Below are 16,273 nucleotides of genomic sequence, written 5' to 3' on the forward strand. Positions count from 1 at the left end.
TCTCGTCTGTGTCTAAGCAAATGCACACAGCATACTTCACACTAGAGAAAAGGGGCTTTCTGCTGTCCCACTTGCACCTTGGCCCTCTCATCTTTGCCATTTTTTGTTTCACTAGACCTTGCAACTCTTTCCACATAAGCACACCTACAATTCACCCCCCCATTTTTGGCCTCAATTGGCTGTGCTCAGGAGTTACTCCTGGCTCTGCGCTCAGAAATCACTCCTGGCAGGTTTGGGGGACCATATGGTATGCCATGATCTTACATGGGTTTGTCTGGGTTGGCCCTGTACAAAGAAAAAGCCCAAACTCTGTGTTATCTCTCTAGCACAACAAATTCCTTCTTCATTTTTTTATGAAGGGGGGCCAACATCCTGTGATGCTCAGGGCTTCCAGCTAGCTGTGCACTCAGAAATCACACCTGAAAAGCTCTGGGGACCTTATGGGGTGCCGGGGGTCAAACCCTGATCATCTATATGCAAGTCAAGGCAAAGCAAATAGTCTTCGCACTGTCCTATGGCTCTAATCTTATCCCCGCCTCTTCTTTTTGAACAGTTGTATAGTATCCCCTTCCACAACCTGGAATGAGCCTCAGGGTGTGTTTAGCCAGGTCCTGGTCAGCTGCATTTGTGTCCATTAGAAGCTTTCCTTGGAGAGTCACAACAGCAAAGCTTTGCCAGTCTGCTGTCCCACGGATTGTTCCTTCTGTGCATGCTTACTTGTCATTTCCAAGCTCGGGTTCCTACAGTGGCTCATCTGCAAGTTGCGAGGGGATCCTAAGAACTGTTCCATTAAAGAACATTTTTTGGTTGGGGGTGGGTTCTGGAGGTCACACCTTGTGCTTCTCACGGGACAATGCGATATTGGGCTAAACCCAGGACCCAGGAATCTGAGGATTCTCTTGTGTTTTGTTGTATGTTTGCTTGTTTGTGTATTTTGTTTGGGGCCACACTCGGAGATTCTCAGAGGTTACTCCTGGCTTGGCACTCAGGATTCACTCCTGGCTGGGCTTGGTGGGGAGGGTTGGGGACGCTATGGGGTGTCCAGGCAATCGAAGCCAGGGAGACCATATGCAAGGCAAGCACCCTCCCCTCTGTACTATCTCTTAGGACCCCCTCTTTTTTTTAGAACCCATGGCTGTCTCTTTCATACATCCTTCCCATGGAAACCATCTTTCCTCTCTCCCTCCCTCCCTCCCTCCCTCCTTTCTTTCTTTCTTTCTTTCTTTCTTTCTTTCTTTCTTTCTTTCTCTTTCTTTCTTTCTCTTTCTTTCTTTCTCTTTCTTTTCTTTTCTTTCTTTCTTTCTTTCTTTCTTTCTTTCTTTCTTCTTTCTTCTTCTTCTTTTCTTTTCTTTTCTTTCTTTTCTTTTTCTTTTCTTTCTTTCTTATCTTTCTTTCTTTCTTTCTTTCTTTCTTTCTTTCTCTCTCCCTCCCTCCCTTCCCTCCCTCTCTCCCTTCCCTCCCTTCCTTCTTTCTCCCTCCCTCCCTCCCTCCCTCTCTCCCTTCCCTCCCTTTCCCTCCCTCCCTCCCTCCCTCCTTCCCTCCCTCCCCTCCCTCCCTCCCTCCCTCCCTTCCTCCCTCCCCTCCCTTCCCTTCCTTCCTTCCTTCCTTCCTTCCTTCCTTCCTTCCTTCCTTCCTTCCTTCCTTCCTTCCTTCCTTCCTTCTTTCCCTTATTCATGTTCTACATCCCGGGATTATTCCTGCTGTAGCTCAAGGAACCCACCGGGTTGCCTGGAATCAAACACACATCACCCACATACAAAGCGAGAGTCCTCTCTGAATTACTAACTCTCTAGCCCTTAGTTTTCATGACTTCAACCTCTTATTTGCATGGCTGCATACTTCAACTAGCTCTGCTGTCTCATTCTCTTGGGTATTTACAAAGTCTGGGGCTTCCCCTCCCCAGCTCTGACCCTCATCTTCCTTCTCCCCTGTCTCTCTCTTGGCCCCCAGGGCTTCATGAACTTCAGCGAAGTGAACTACAGTTCCTATGACAACAGAAGTTCTGATGGGCCAGTAGATGACCTGAACCTCCTGCCTAGTCTCCAGGCCCAGCTGGTGGTGGCCGAGGTCATCTACATAGTGGTCTTTGTGGTGGGCGTCCCGGGCAACGCGCTGGTACTGTGGGTGACAGTCTGGGAGGCCCGGCGGTCTGTTAACGCCATCTGGTTCCTCAACCTGGCTGTGGCCGACCTCCTCTCCTGCCTGGCGCTGCCCATCCACATCATGACCATCCTCATGCACGGCAACTGGGTTTTTGGTGAAGTGCCTTGTCGCATCTTGATCGTGCTCATCTACTTCAACCTGTATGCCAGCGTCCTGCTCCTCGCCACCATCAGCGCCGACCGCTTCCTCCTCGTCTTCCGACCCATCTGGTGCCAGAAGCACCGCATGGCCCGGAGGGCCTGGCTGGCCAGTGGCGTGGCCTGGATGCTGGCTCTGGCACTCAGCATCCCATATTCCGTGTTTGGAGCATTATTCGAGGACTTAATTTCCAAGATGCCTGTTTGCACTGTGAGCTTTGAGCTGGTTGATCCAGAGCTTGCAGTTGCTATCATCATGACACTCTTTGTCCTGACGTTTCTGGTCCCCCTGGTCACAATGAGCGTCTGCTACACTTTGCTCCTGCTTCGGGCCTGGCGCCGGCCGGCCACACGCTCCACCAAGACCCTCAAGGTGGTGGTGGCCATGGTGACCAGCTTCTTCGTCTTCTGGCTGCCCTTCCAGCTTTCCGACATGCTTTATGTCTTTCTCCCTAGTCTCTTCTCCCCCAACAGGGAGCTACTCGCATCCGTGTACATAATTGGGATGGCCCTCGCTTACGTCAACTGCTGCATCAACCCCATTATCTATGTGGCCGCCGCTGGGGGCCTGCACATCCAGGTCTTCAAGTTCCGGCCTGGCCAGCTGCGTCAACTGCTGACCGAAGGCTAGGACCTGGAGAGCAAGTCCCACACACTGTCCATGGAGGATTCTGAGGTCCCTCAGAGACAGGCCCGGGTGTGAGGGTTCCACAGCCCGCTGCCTTGTGCCCTGGTTCATGCTCTGCCCAAGACACTGATCCGTGGTTTCTGCTGCCACTGGCCGATCTGGCTCCTATTCTTCCTTTAACTCCATCTCCTTCCCTTTATCCTCCTCCTTCTTCCGACACCCATTGCTCCTCAGGGGTGATTCCTGTAGTGTTGGGGAATTCTCTGGTGCTGCAGACGTGTTAGTGTCCCTACGCAAAACCTTAGTGGGTTAATTCTCACTAGGAATAAGCGGGAAACACGAAGCATATGAATATGAAATATGAAATAATGAAATAAATTAGACCACACAAAATGCATTGTATGGGGACCCACGTCCAAGGGATGAGAGACAAGTTTACTTTTCAGCTGATGACATTTATAAGCACAAACTCTGGTATGCAAGATGTTCTCCTGGAGAACAAAGAGGAGGAGAGCAGTACAATGGGAAACAGGCCTAAAATCTACATAACAAATGACTATCCTATAGGTGAGAAAGAACTCTGCTGGAGATTGTGAAAGAAAAGCTAGAGATGTTTTTGGTTTAGCAAAAAGCAGGTTTTTCAAGAAACCAGGAGGAGAGAGACAGATATTTATGTTTATGTAGTAGCCAGAAAATAGATTTTAGGGGGGACGGAAATAATTGTTTACCATCATAGAGCTAGACTCAGAAAAACAAGCTGCTGGCACCAGGTTATATGAACTAGCCAGCAGGGAACTTTTGGTGGGCTTTTGGTACTGACATTTCTTTGTCTGTAGGAAAGCTGAGGCTGGATTTCTAGAGTGTCCAAGTAAAGAGAAAATGTAATGTTATAGCCATGTTGGAATTACCACACAAAGGGTCAAATGATAGACTTTGCTGAGCGGGTCTTTTGGCAAATAATTCTTTGGGAGAAAGGCACTGCACCAGGAAAGGAAAAAGCCACGTCTGGTGCGTGCTTTCTTTAAGTAGGGGGTAACATTCTGACATGCTGGAGATTGAACCCAGGTCAGCTGTGTGCCAAGAATTCTCTCTCTCCACTCTTGATTTCTTCTTTTGCAAAATACTGATTTAGGAAGACAAGAAGTTACATATCTCAGCTCTCCAGAATGGAATAGTTTCTTTTCCTTTTTTTCTGGTAGGGTTACACCTGGCTGTGCTCAGGGCTTACCTCCTGGCTCTGTTCTTAGGAATTCCTCCTGGCAGTGCTCGGAGGATCATATGGGATGGAAGGGATTGAACCTGGGTCAGCCCCATGCAAATGCCCTCCACATTATACTGTCTTCTGTCCCCAAATGTTAGAACTTTATAAGCAAACCGAATAAGACAGAAACTTTTGAATGGCTCTTCCTTGTCCCTCCCTATTCCCCTCTGTGGTTGCCTCTTGTGAAATCACATTGAACTGAATGTTGGCATCGAAAGCAAGAGATGCAGATTCCTGTCCTATGGTCCCTTCCTTACCTCTCTGATGCCCCCAGCCTTCTCCCTTTCTCACTCCTGCAACTTAGTTCTTTCTAGAATATTCCTGTTTGGGGGTTGTATGGCAGAATGGAAAGGTGCTTATGGTGGTGGTAGATAGAAGGACTGGGGGATACTGAGGAGCTTGTCCAGATGTCAAAGCAAAATTTTTTGGACCAGAAGTAGCTGAGTTGCAAGCCAGTATGAGTTTATCGTCATGGAAAAATGTTCTCTAGAGTAAATCTAGAGAACAGGTGACTGTGGCCCCCAAACATAGAAGTTCCAAAAAAGTTTAAATAGGGAAATTCACAAAAATTCTAGGTAGTTACAGAGTTATAATCTGATTGCACTGCTAATCTCGATGGAAATAAGGAAGTGTCGGGCATTGTGATATCAAAGAGTTCTGTGTAAGACAGATACGCAGTATCTACAGTGACTGCGCAGGAGGACAGACTCACAAACACTCTTCTCCAGGGACAGAAGGGAATGGGACCGATGGGAAGGCTGGGGAGATGCTCAGAGTCTGGGAGCAAATGCTTTGCACGTGGGAGCCCTGGGTTCAACTCCAACACTACCTGGTCTCCGAACCAGCACCCATGTAGCTCCAAATCAAAACACTGGAGCCTAATAACAATAATAATAATAATAATAACAAACACTTCCCAACAGAGGAAGGTTGTATGAAGCCATTTAGCAAAAGGCCTATTGGGGCCAGAGCAACTGCGCAGCAGGGAAGGCTTTTGTCATGCCTATGGCTGACCTGTGTTCAATCCTTGAAGTATCCAACAGGGTCCCAGATGCAAAAAAAAAAAAAATTCCCTTTATTAAAATATGGCTGGGGGTGTGTAGCATTAAATAATTAATAATGGTGGTGGATGGTGAAGGATGGATGGAGGGATCTTGCTCTGCCACCCCAGGCCACGTGGCTCCGCAACCCCCATTCAGCTGGCGGGTCCCAGGTTTAGGTGAACGGAGGAATCAGACTTATCCAGAGACAGGCATCAGGAAGCATCAACTTTATTCATGCCCTATTCACCACATGTGTGTGGCCTATATCATAACCTTTCAAGCACAGCCATTCTTAGCCCTGCATCTTAAGTCCTTTCAGCCATCTTCCCTTTCACCTCCAAGCTGGCCAAAGACCGAAAGGGCAGAGACCAAAGATCCTAATCCCCTGGGTCAAAGGCCTTATCTACCTTTTCCAAGACCCCTCCCAGGAATGGGCGGGGTCTTGCAGGTAAGGTCAAGTTACCTAGGGAGAAAGAGTGGGGGCTGAGGCTTCAGGGGTGTACTTTTTTTATTGGCTTTTAGACCACACCTGGTGACAATCAGGGGTTGCTCCTGGCTCTGCACTCAGAAATTGCTCTTGGCAGGCTCGGGAGACCATATGGGATACCCGGATTTGAACAACAGTCCATCTCGAATTGGCTGCATGCAGGCCAATGCCCTATCACTGTGTTATCTCTCCGAAGAGATTATATCTCTGAAGAGATCTCTCTCAGAAGAGATTTCTGAGCACAGAGCCAGGAGTAAGCTCTGAGAGACGCCGGGTGTAACCCCATAAACAAAACAAAACAAAAAACAGTCCAGGGTCCAAGAGGTAGCACAGCAGGTAAGGTATTTTTCTTGCATACAACTGATACTCCTGCCACCACCAACACAGGGGTGAACCCTGGGCACTCAGCCAGAAATACGCAGTGAATCTCCCACCCCAAAATACAATATGTTTAGGTGCTGGAACAATACAGAAAGTAGGGTACTTGTCTTGTACCCAGCCAATATAGTAGATGTGATCCCATATGGTCCCCCAAGTCCCACCAGAAGTGATCCCTGAGTGCAGAGACGGGGGGAAGTCATGAACACTACCAGATGTGTCCATCAGACTCCCAAAAATGGAATAATGTTGAAGTCCACAAGCAGTATGAGAACCGCAGCTCTGAAGACAGTTTCTTGGCCGCCTCTTGATTCTCTGCACACTAACAGTCATGGGCAACCTCGCAGCCTTGTTCCACGCTGAGGCGCAAGGGCGTCCTCTAGTGGCCGGACGCGGCATCGCCCCACAGCTTGATTTCTCGCTCATTTCAAAGGCTGCAGAAAGCTTCAAACCAGAGACACTGCCTGTTTTGGGGTCACACCCACAGTGCTCAGGGGATACTCCTAGCTCTGTGCCTGATGGTATTTTCTGGATGTACAGGGCGGGGATGGTACCAGGGTCTGGCTGTGTAAGGCAAATGTCTTACTTTCACTATTTCTCTGGCCCCTTAAACTACTCTAATTCTCTCTCCTCTCCTCAATCTCTCCCTTCTCTCTTCTCTCTCTGTTCTGGCACCTGGGTTCTTCAGACCTCTGCAGGCTTTCAGCAGTGGAGTAGCAGGCGAAGTTGCAGCTTATTGCAGTAACCTGCACAAGCCCCGCAACCTTGTAGGTTACTGCGATCACACCCCAGAAAACTCCGTGATTGTAGCAGTGATCAAATTAGCCACCCTGGGAGTTATTTGACGAGCTTTAAGGTTCTGGGAACCAGACCTGGGTTCCCACACACAAAGCTCTCTTCCCAGAACTCTAGCCCCTCTTCAGCTTTTTATTTTGCCAGGGTCTGTGTGTCAGGATGCTCAGGGGTTCCAGCAAAGACCCATAGGCATGTTGGGGTTCACAAGGTGGCAGGGATTGAACTTGGAGCATCCCACATGTTCTGCATGCACTTTCTTTGCCCGGGGATCACTCCTGGCAGGGCATGAAGGACTCTATCTGATGCCGGGATTTAACCTGGGTACCATCCATATAAAGTCAATGCCAGCCCCTCGGCTCCATCACTCCAGCCTCAAGTCCTGTTCTATCTTTCAACCTCTCTTTCCTTCTGAAAGTGTCAGAGTATTTATCTAGGCCCAATCATGAAGGGCTGACTTCCTCTCCCCCACCACACACTAGCCCACTCACATCCAACATGACACAGCAATGTTTGCAAGCCTTGACCACATTTCCAAGTGGATTGTGTTGGATTTCCAGGTTTCAGAGCATCCAGACTGCTTTGATTTGTCATTTTATAAAATCAAAAGATGGCTCCCTCCGTCCCTCTCTCTCCCCTTCTCCCTCTCTTCCTCTCCCTGTCATTCCTTTCTCTCTCTCTCTCTCCCTCTTTCTCCCTCCCTCCTCTCTCTCCTTCCCTCTCTCCCCCCTCTCTCTCCTTTCCTCTCTCTCTCTCTCCTCTCTCTCTCCCTCTCTCTCCCTCTCCCTGTCACTCTTGTCTCTCTCTCCCTCTCCCTCCCTCTCCCTCCTCTCCTTCCTCCTCTCTTCTCTCTTTCCTCTCTCTCCTCCCTCTTCCTCCCTCTCTCTCCCTCTTACTCTTTCTTCTTCCCCTTCTCCCTCTCCCCCCTTTCCCTCTCACTCCCTCTGTCTCTCTCTGTCTCTCTGTCTGTCTCTCTCTGTCTCTCTATGTCTCTGTCTCTCTCTGTCTCTGTCTCTCTCTCTACTCTCTCCCTCTCCTTCACTATCTCTTTCTCATCTAAAAAAGAAAAAAAAAAGAAGAAAAAAAGGAAAAAATAAAATCAAAAGATGAACTAATGGGGCTAGAGTAATAGTAAAGTGGGGGAGGGTATTGGCTGTGTACGCAGTGATCTGTGTTTGATCTCCAGCATTCCATAGGGTCCCCTGAGCTTCATCAGGAGTGATTCCTGAGCACACAGCAAGGAGTAAGCAATGAGCATTGCAGAGCATGACTAAATACATACATACAGACATACTCACATTTCACGGTCACCAGCCACATGACCCTGGTTTCATCCAGGCCCTGTAGATCCAGAAAATACTATCGGGTACAGAGCCAGGAGTATCCCTTGAGTACCGTCGGTGTGTTCCCAAAAGAGGCAACCTTTTCTGGCTTGAAGCTTTCTGCAGCCTCTGAAATGAGTGAGAAATCGCACGGTGAGGCAATTTCGTGTCTGGCCACTAGAGGACGCCCTGCGCTTAATCCGGAATGGTGGCTCTGAGGTTGCCAATGACTGCAGAGAATCATCCAGAGGTGGACAAGGAACTGTCTTCAGTGCTGCGGTTCTCAAGCTTGTGGACCTCAACATTATTCGTTTTTTGGTTTGGGGGACTCATTTGGTCGTGCTCGTGACTTTCTCCCGACTCTGCACTTAGGGATACTCTTGGTTGGATTTGGGGGCCATATGGGATCAAACCCATATTGGCTGGGTACAAGACAAGCACCCTACTTTCTGTATTGTTCATGCCCCTGGACTTATTTTATTTTGGGCTTAAGGGGTGTACACCTAATTAGGTTCATTGCATATTCCTGGCTCTGTGCACAGGGTTCACTCCTGTGTTGGTCGTGGCAGGAGTGCCAGTTGCATGCAAGGCAAGTACCTTACCTGCTATGCTATCTCTTGGACCCTGACCTTTTTTTGTTGTGTTTAATTTTGTTTATCGCGCCACAGCCGGCGTCTCTCGGGGCTTACTCCTGGTTATGTGCTCAGAAATCTCTTCTGGGGTATAACACAGAGGTATGGCATTGGCCTTGCACTAAGCCGATCCAAGATGGATGGTGGTTCGAATCCCGGCATCCCATAGGGTCCCCTGAGTCTGCCACGAGTGATTTCTGAGGGCAGAACTAGGAGTAGACCTTGAAAGCCACCAGGTGTGAACCAAAAGCGCAAAAGAAAAAAGGAAGAAATCTCTTCTGTCAGGTTTGGGGGACCCTATGAGATGCCAGGAATGAAACCTGGGTCAGTCCTGTGCTGGCTGCGTGCAAGGCAAATGCCGTCCCGCATGTACTACTGCTTAGCCTCAGGGCACTTTCTTTTGAACTAAGTTCTCTTTTATGCTTATTATTACTATCTTTAGTTAAGCACCTTGATTGTAAACAGGTTTGTCACTGGGTTTCAGTCATAAAATGTACATCCCCGGGGCCAGAGCATTAGCACGGAGATAGGGCGTTGGCCTTGCAAGTGGCTGACCCAGGATGGACCTGAGTATGATTTCCAGTGTCCCATATGTTCCCCCAAAGCCAGAAGCGATTTCTCAGGGCATAGCCAGGAGTAACCCCTGAGCATCACAGGGTGTGGCCCAACATCCAATAAATTAAAAAACATTCTCAGGGCACATTTTAAAAAGGGACATTTTAGTTTGCTTAGGGGACACTATTGGACACTGCAGGGGTTGAACCCAGGACAGCCAGATGCAAGGCCTAAGCCTCCATGCTGTGCAGTTGCTCTGGCCCCAATAGGGCTTTTGCTAACTGGCTTCACACACCACCCTCTATAATTGGGAAGTGTTTATTATATTCCTGTGTTGGGAAGTGTTTATTATTGTTAGTAGGCTTCAATGTTTTGACTGGGGGCTACATGGGTGCTGGTTGGGACCAGGTGGTGCTGGAGTTGAACCCGGGATCCCATGTGCAAAGTCTGTGCTCCTGGCTCTGAGCATCTCCCCAGCCTCCCCATCAGTCTCATGTCCTTTCATCCCCTGGAGGAGCGAGTTTGTGTGTCTTTCCTTCTGCCCAGTCACTGCAGATACCGCGTATCTGTCTTACACAGAACCCTCAGGTGTCACAATGCCCGACACTTCCTTATTTCCATTTAGACTAGCGGCAGAATCAGATTTGTTTCCTGTGACTACCTAGAAATCTTGTCAATTTCCCTATTTTAAAATTTTTTCGAATTTTTCTGTTTGGGGGCTACAGCCACCTGTTCCGGGCTTACTCCTGGCTCTGTATTCAGGGGTCACTTATGCTATGTTGAGGGGTGCCTTTGAGGTACTGGTGTGTGAACCCAGGGTGACTGACTGCAAGCAAATGCCCAGTCTACTGTACTGTGGCTCCAGGCCCAGGTTTTCCTAATTTTGTGATGTCTTACAGTTCCCATTAATTAATAAATCAATTATGTAGGTGTCTAGGTCATACCTGGCAGTGCTCAGTCTACTCCTGGCTCTGTGCTCATAGGTCAGTCCTGGCGGTCTGGGGGATCACACAGGATCAGAGTGGGGACTTGGAAGAAATCACCCTCCTGGACTCTTTGGAATCCTGAGCTTCACTGCTGTGACTGCCCTTGAAGGAGAGAGACAGTTTTAAGGGGCTGTGTGGGGGTTCTGGCCTGACCGATGTTCCCAGCGAAGATAAGGGGGGATGGATTTCCAGCCTCCTCCCAGAAAGGGGTTCGGGGGATCACATATTCTCAGAAGGGACCTGTGCGCACGACAATGAGGAAAGACTTTCCCAGAGTAAACACTGTCATTTCCTCTTGGCCAGTGGTTCCCTCTTGTGGGGCTTTAAAAACTGCAGCCCTTAGGCACAAGCATCCCCAGAAACAGCGACCAGGAAACAGGAGAGAGGAGGGTGGAAAATGGTGAGTCCAGGGATGCATATTTGGGGAGCTCTGATGGACCCTTCTCCTCTCCTTTCTCTTTTCTCTCCTCTCTTCCTCTCTGTCTCCTTTCTCTCTCCTCTCTCTCCTCTCTCTCTTCCCTCTCTCTTCTCTCTCCCTCCTCTCCACTCTCTCTCCACACTAGCTGTACTCAGGACTGACTGCTGGCTCTGCACTCAGCGATCACACCTGGTGGGGTTCAGTGGACCCTATGGGACACTGAGGTTTGAATCCAGGTCAGCTGCATGCAAGGCCAGTGCCTTCCGTGCTGTGCTATGTCTTGGGCTCTGCTCTCTCATTTCTGGCTCCCTTTCTTCATCTTTCCTCCCCTCCCCATACTCAAATTGTTTTCTTCCTTTTTTCTCTGCCTGGAGTTATAAATCTCCCACCTCTGCACCCCTCAACTGCCCTCAGACCTTTCGTGGGAATTCTTGAGATTGCCCCAGAAGTCCTGCCTCCCTTCCTCAATCAGAAAGTCGGAGGGCTCCCTTGGGGTGGGGGGTCAGAGCCAGTGGCAGGTGACACTGGGTCTGTGGAAAAAGACCAGCTGTGGCCAGAGAGCCAGCTAGCTAAGCGGGAGCACAGAAGAGCTGCAGGGTTTGATCCCGACACCAACGAGGATCCCTAAACTCAGAGCCAGGAGTCAGCCCTGAGCACCACATGGGGTGGCCCCTAACCACTATGAATGAAATAGGACAGGCGAGTTACTGAACTGGCGGTGGGGTGCTGGAGTTCCTTCTGCCTTGCTTCACCTGGTGGAGGAAATGGAGTCGGAATGGGGTGTGTTTGTCACATTACTTCCTTTCCCGGTTGGGAGAGGTAGAACATGTGTGTGTGTTTATGTGTGTTTGTATATTTGTGTTTTTCCATGCATTTCTATGTTTTTTGTTTCTGTGTGTGATTGTGTGTATGTGTATATATGTGCATTTGTGCGTGTTTGTGTGTGTCTATATATTTGTGCTCTGTGTTGGTGTGTATGTATGTGATTCTTTGGTCACAGCTGGCGTCGATGTCTCTGTTTCCCTAAAAATAGTCCCAATCAGCAAATTTTGAGCCTCTGGTCAGTGCTAGCAGACTCAGTTGTGGGTACAGATTGTGGGTGGTGGAACTGTCCAGAAACAGAGGTCTAGGAACCCACAGGATGTGAAATCGGGTCTGGGGCCATGTTGATATTCCTAGCTGATTTCTGTCTCTTGTGTAATATCTGAGGATACTTTAGTCTTGGGCCCCAGTTCTCTCCTTGCTCCCCAGTAAGTCATCTTTCACACACAAAATAAAGGGTCCAGAAGCAAGAGAAGGGTCTCTCAAGTTGAGATCTTGAGCAGATCTTGTGCAGTATTGGGCTAAACCCAAGACCCAGCGATCTGAAGACCCCTTTGTGTTTTGTGTGTTTTGGTTTGGAAGCCACACTTGGTGATGCTCAGAAGTTACTCCTGGCTTTGCACTCAGAAATTACCCTTAGAGGGGCTTGGTGGTGGCGATCAGGTACCCTATGTGATTCCCAGGGATCGAACCCAGGTTGACCACGTGCAAGACAAGTGTCATCCTCTCTATACTATCTCTCAGGGTACCCCCCTCCGTTTTTCTAGATCTGTCAGTTGATTCTCTTCCTTTCATCCCTCCCACAGTAAACCATCTTTTCTTCTTTCCCTTCTTCCCTCCCTCCTTCCTTCCTCCCTCCTTCCCTCCCCCTCCTTCCTCCCTCCTTCCCTTCCCCTCCTTCCTTTCTTCTTTCCTCTCCTTCCTCTCCTTCCTTCCTTCCTTCCTTCCTTCCTTCCTTCCTTCCTTCCTTCCTTCCTTCCTTCCTTCCTTCCTTCCTTCCTTCCTTCTTCTCTCACCTCTTCCTTCCCTTCCTCCTTCCTTCCTACTTTCCTCCCTCCCTCTCTCCCTCCCTTTCTTCCTTCCTGCTCTCCTTCCCCTCCCTCCTTTATCTCCCTTCCTACATCTCTCCTTTCCTCTCTTCCTCCCTTCTTTCTCTCCCTCTCCTTTTTTTTTTTTTTTGGTACCACACCTAGAAGTACTCAAGGTTTCTCCTGGCTCTCTGCTCAAGGATCTCTCCTGGTGATACTCAGGGAACCCTTCATGACGGAACCCACCTGCAAAGCAAGCCCCGCCCTCCCATACTGTTGCTCCAACTCCCAGGAGCCTTTGGAAAGGAGCATGGGGAGACCTTATGGAACCTGGAAACCAGAATCTCACACATTCAAGGCACAATGGCTCTGCCACCAAATTCTAGCCCAGTCTCTTGGTTTGTGTCTAAGCAAAGGCACACAGCATAAGTCACGCTAGAGAAAAGGGGCTTTTCCCCTGTCCCACCCCCACCCAACAGGCTTGGCTCTGTCATCTTTTCCTTTTTTGTTTCACTAGGTCTTCCTTGCACTCTTTCCACATAAGCCCACCTACAACTTCCTTTTTGTTTTTTGTTTTTTTGTTTTTTTGGGGGGGGGGCACACTTGGTGGCACTCAGGAGTTATTCCTGGCTCTGAGCTCAGAAATTGCTCTAACAGGCTCCGGGACTGGGATGCCTTGGGGGATTCTAACCAGGTCTGGGGTTGGCCACATGCGAGGCATATGCCCTATTGCTGTGCTATCTTTCTGGCCCTACAAATTCCTTCCTTCCTTCCTTCCTTCCTTCTTTTTTTTTATTTTGGGCCACACCCAGTAACGCTCAGGGGTTACACCTGGCTATGCACTCAGAAGTTGTTCCTGGCTTGGGGGACCATATGGGACACCGGGGGATCGAACCGCGGTCCGTCCAAGGCTAGCGCAGGCAAGGCAGGCACCTTACATTTAGCGCCACCGCCCGGCCCACCTTCCTTCTTTTTTTGGAGAGGGGCCCATACCCAGAAATACTCAGGGCTTCTACCTGGCTCTTCACTCAGAAATCACTCCTAGCAGTCTCAGGGAAGCCTATGGGATACCAGGGATCAAACCCCAGTCAGCTTCATGCAACGCAAGGCAAAACCAATGCCCTTCATGCTCTGGCCTTAGTCCTTTCTCTTTCTTTTGAACAGTTGTATTGTATTCCACTTCCCAGCCTGGAATGAGCCTCGGGGTGTGTTCAGTCCAGTCCTGGACAGCTACATTTGTGTTCATTTGAAGTTGTCCTTGGAGAGTCATAACAGCAAAACTTTGTCAGTCTTCTGTTTCTAGGGCTGTTTTAGAAACCTCAGAGTGTTTCCTCTGGTTTGGTTCTATGGGGCCGAGTCAGCCAGGACAAAGGGCTAAGGAAGCCCATGGCAGGAAGGACTGGGGTGGTTGTGACCAGAATCAAAGATAATGAGTCTTTACCACATCTGATACGAAGCTTTCCAATAGCCCTGTCACCCCACGGAGTGGCGCAGGGGGGGGGGCAGTGGAAGCATCAAAGGTCCAGGCAGAATCATGACAGTCTGAGCTCTTCTGCTGCACTGGACATTAATCCAACCCAGATCAGCCATACATAAAGCATGCACCCTCCCTGCAGGACTAACCCTCTGGCCCTCAGCCACTAGGACTTCAACCTCTTCCTTGCATAGCCCGAGACCCCAGCCAGTTCTGTCATCTGCACCCTCATTCCCTGGTGCATCTCCAAAACCCTGGGGCTCCCACTCCCCAGCTCTGACCCTCATTCTTCTTCTCCCCTGCCTCTCTCCTGATCCTCAGGACTTCAAGAACACCAGCAACCTGTACTACAGTCACCATGAAAACCCAGGTGTGAATGGCTCGAACTATACTCAAACCTCGCCTAGTGCCCTCAAAATAGCAACCATGGTCATCTACGGGTTCGCCTTTGTGGTGGGCATGCTGGGCAACTTGCTGGTACTGTGGGTGACTATCTCTGAGGCCCGCCGATCCATTAATGCCATCTGGTTCCTCAACCTGGCTCTGACCGACCTCCTCTCCTGCCTGGCACTACCATTCATCATTGCAATCGTCATGTGCGACAGCTGGATTTTTGGTGACACGACCTGTCGCATCATGCCCTCGCTCTTCATCTTGAACCTTTACGCCAGCGTCTTGCTCCTCACCACCATCAGCGCCGACCGCTTCCTCCTTGTCTTCCAACCCGTCTGGTGCCAGAACTACCGGGGGGCCCGACTGGCCTGGCTGGCCAGTGGCGTGGCCTGGATCCTGGCTCTGGTCCTCAGCCTCCCGTCCTTCCTATTTAGAAAAACCCATGAGGATCCTGCTTCTAAGAGTGTAATCTGCCTTGTGGACTTTGAGAGTCCCAGTGTAAAACTTGCTGTCACCGCCATGCAATTCGTCCTGAGTTTCCTGGTCCCCCTGGTCACGATGAGCGTCTGCTACACTTTGCTCTTGCTTCGGATGTGGCGCAGAAAGGCCACACGCTCCACCAAGACCCTCAAGGTGGTGGTGGCTGTGGTGACCAGCTTCTTCATCTTCTGGCTGCCCTACCAGGTTCACCGCATGGTTGTTGCTGTGGTCAATCATGACACCAAAATGGTGGACTCCTCGGTCAGGCTAGGCATGGCCCTGACTTCCATGAACTGCTGCATCAACCCTATTATCTATGTGGCTGCCTCCCGGGGCCTCCACATCCGGGTCTTCAAGTTCCAGCCTGGCCAGCTGTATCAACTGCTGACTGAAGACTAGGACGGGGAGAGCAAGTCCCTCCTGCTATTCTTGGTGGATTCTGAGGTCCCTAAAAGCCAGATCCAGGTGTGAAGGGCCCCATGACCCGCTGCCCTGGACCCTGCTTTGTGCTCTGGACAGGACACTGATCCTCAGTTTCCACTGTCATTGGCAGCTCCTGATCCTATTTTTCCTTTTTTTTCATCACCCTTTTTCTTCTCCTTTTTATAAAAAATTTTTAAATTTGAATTTGTTGTTTTTGGATCACACCCAGTGATGCTCAGGGGTTACTCCTGGCTATACGCTCAGAAATCGCTGAGGAAGGCAGGGGCTCATTCTTCGGTCTTCTTCCACTGAGCTGCACTCTATCTTACAAGCAGAAAGCTTTTGTGGTTTGTATTCCTTGCTTGAGCACTGGATTTCCTGAACCCACTCTTGTACCCCTTCACTGTGTAAATGATTTCCTGTGGATCTCTACAACTGGAACTGTTCCCCCTGTCCTAATCTGACAGGGGATTGGGAACTGCCTTTCCTGTCTGGGTGCTCAGTGGGAATCAAACCTTAACCAATCTCCTAGAGACTGTGACACTTCACGAAGCATGTATATATTTGAGCACTTACCTCCAGATGACATTAGTACTCGCAAAGATGGCCTTGATTAAATATCACTTTACCTGGGAAAATCTCATTCAAGAGAAACAAAAATAACTTTGTAATCCTCAAAATGAAGTTAATCTTTTCAAAGATGTTCTGTATCTTTAACCTCTCTGCTTACTCAGATGAGAGGAACCCTTCATAGGAACACTTGGCAAACTTGCTAATCTTTTTTTTTTTTGTTTTTTGTTTTTTGGGCCACACCCAGTGATGCTCAGGGGTTACTCCTGGCTATGCGCTCA

The 16,273-nt window shown here is 49.5% G+C and overlaps 1 protein-coding gene across 1 annotated transcript; it reads left to right on the forward strand.

The window, feature by feature from the left end:
- Positions 1 to 1,956: 1,956 nt before the first annotated feature.
- On the forward strand, positions 1,957 to 15,398 carry LOC126028591 (C5a anaphylatoxin chemotactic receptor 1-like). The gene is made up of 2 exons (XM_049787541.1): positions 1,957 to 2,673; positions 15,153 to 15,398. Exons 1-2 carry the CDS (start codon positions 1,957 to 1,959, stop codon positions 15,396 to 15,398), a joined length of 963 nt encoding a protein of 320 aa, XP_049643498.1.
- Positions 15,399 to 16,273: the final 875 nt, after the last annotated feature.

The sequence above is a fragment of the Suncus etruscus genome, chromosome 14 (genome assembly GCF_024139225.1).
Source record: "Suncus etruscus isolate mSunEtr1 chromosome 14, mSunEtr1.pri.cur, whole genome shotgun sequence".
Taxonomy (NCBI): domain Eukaryota; kingdom Metazoa; phylum Chordata; class Mammalia; order Eulipotyphla; family Soricidae; genus Suncus; species Suncus etruscus.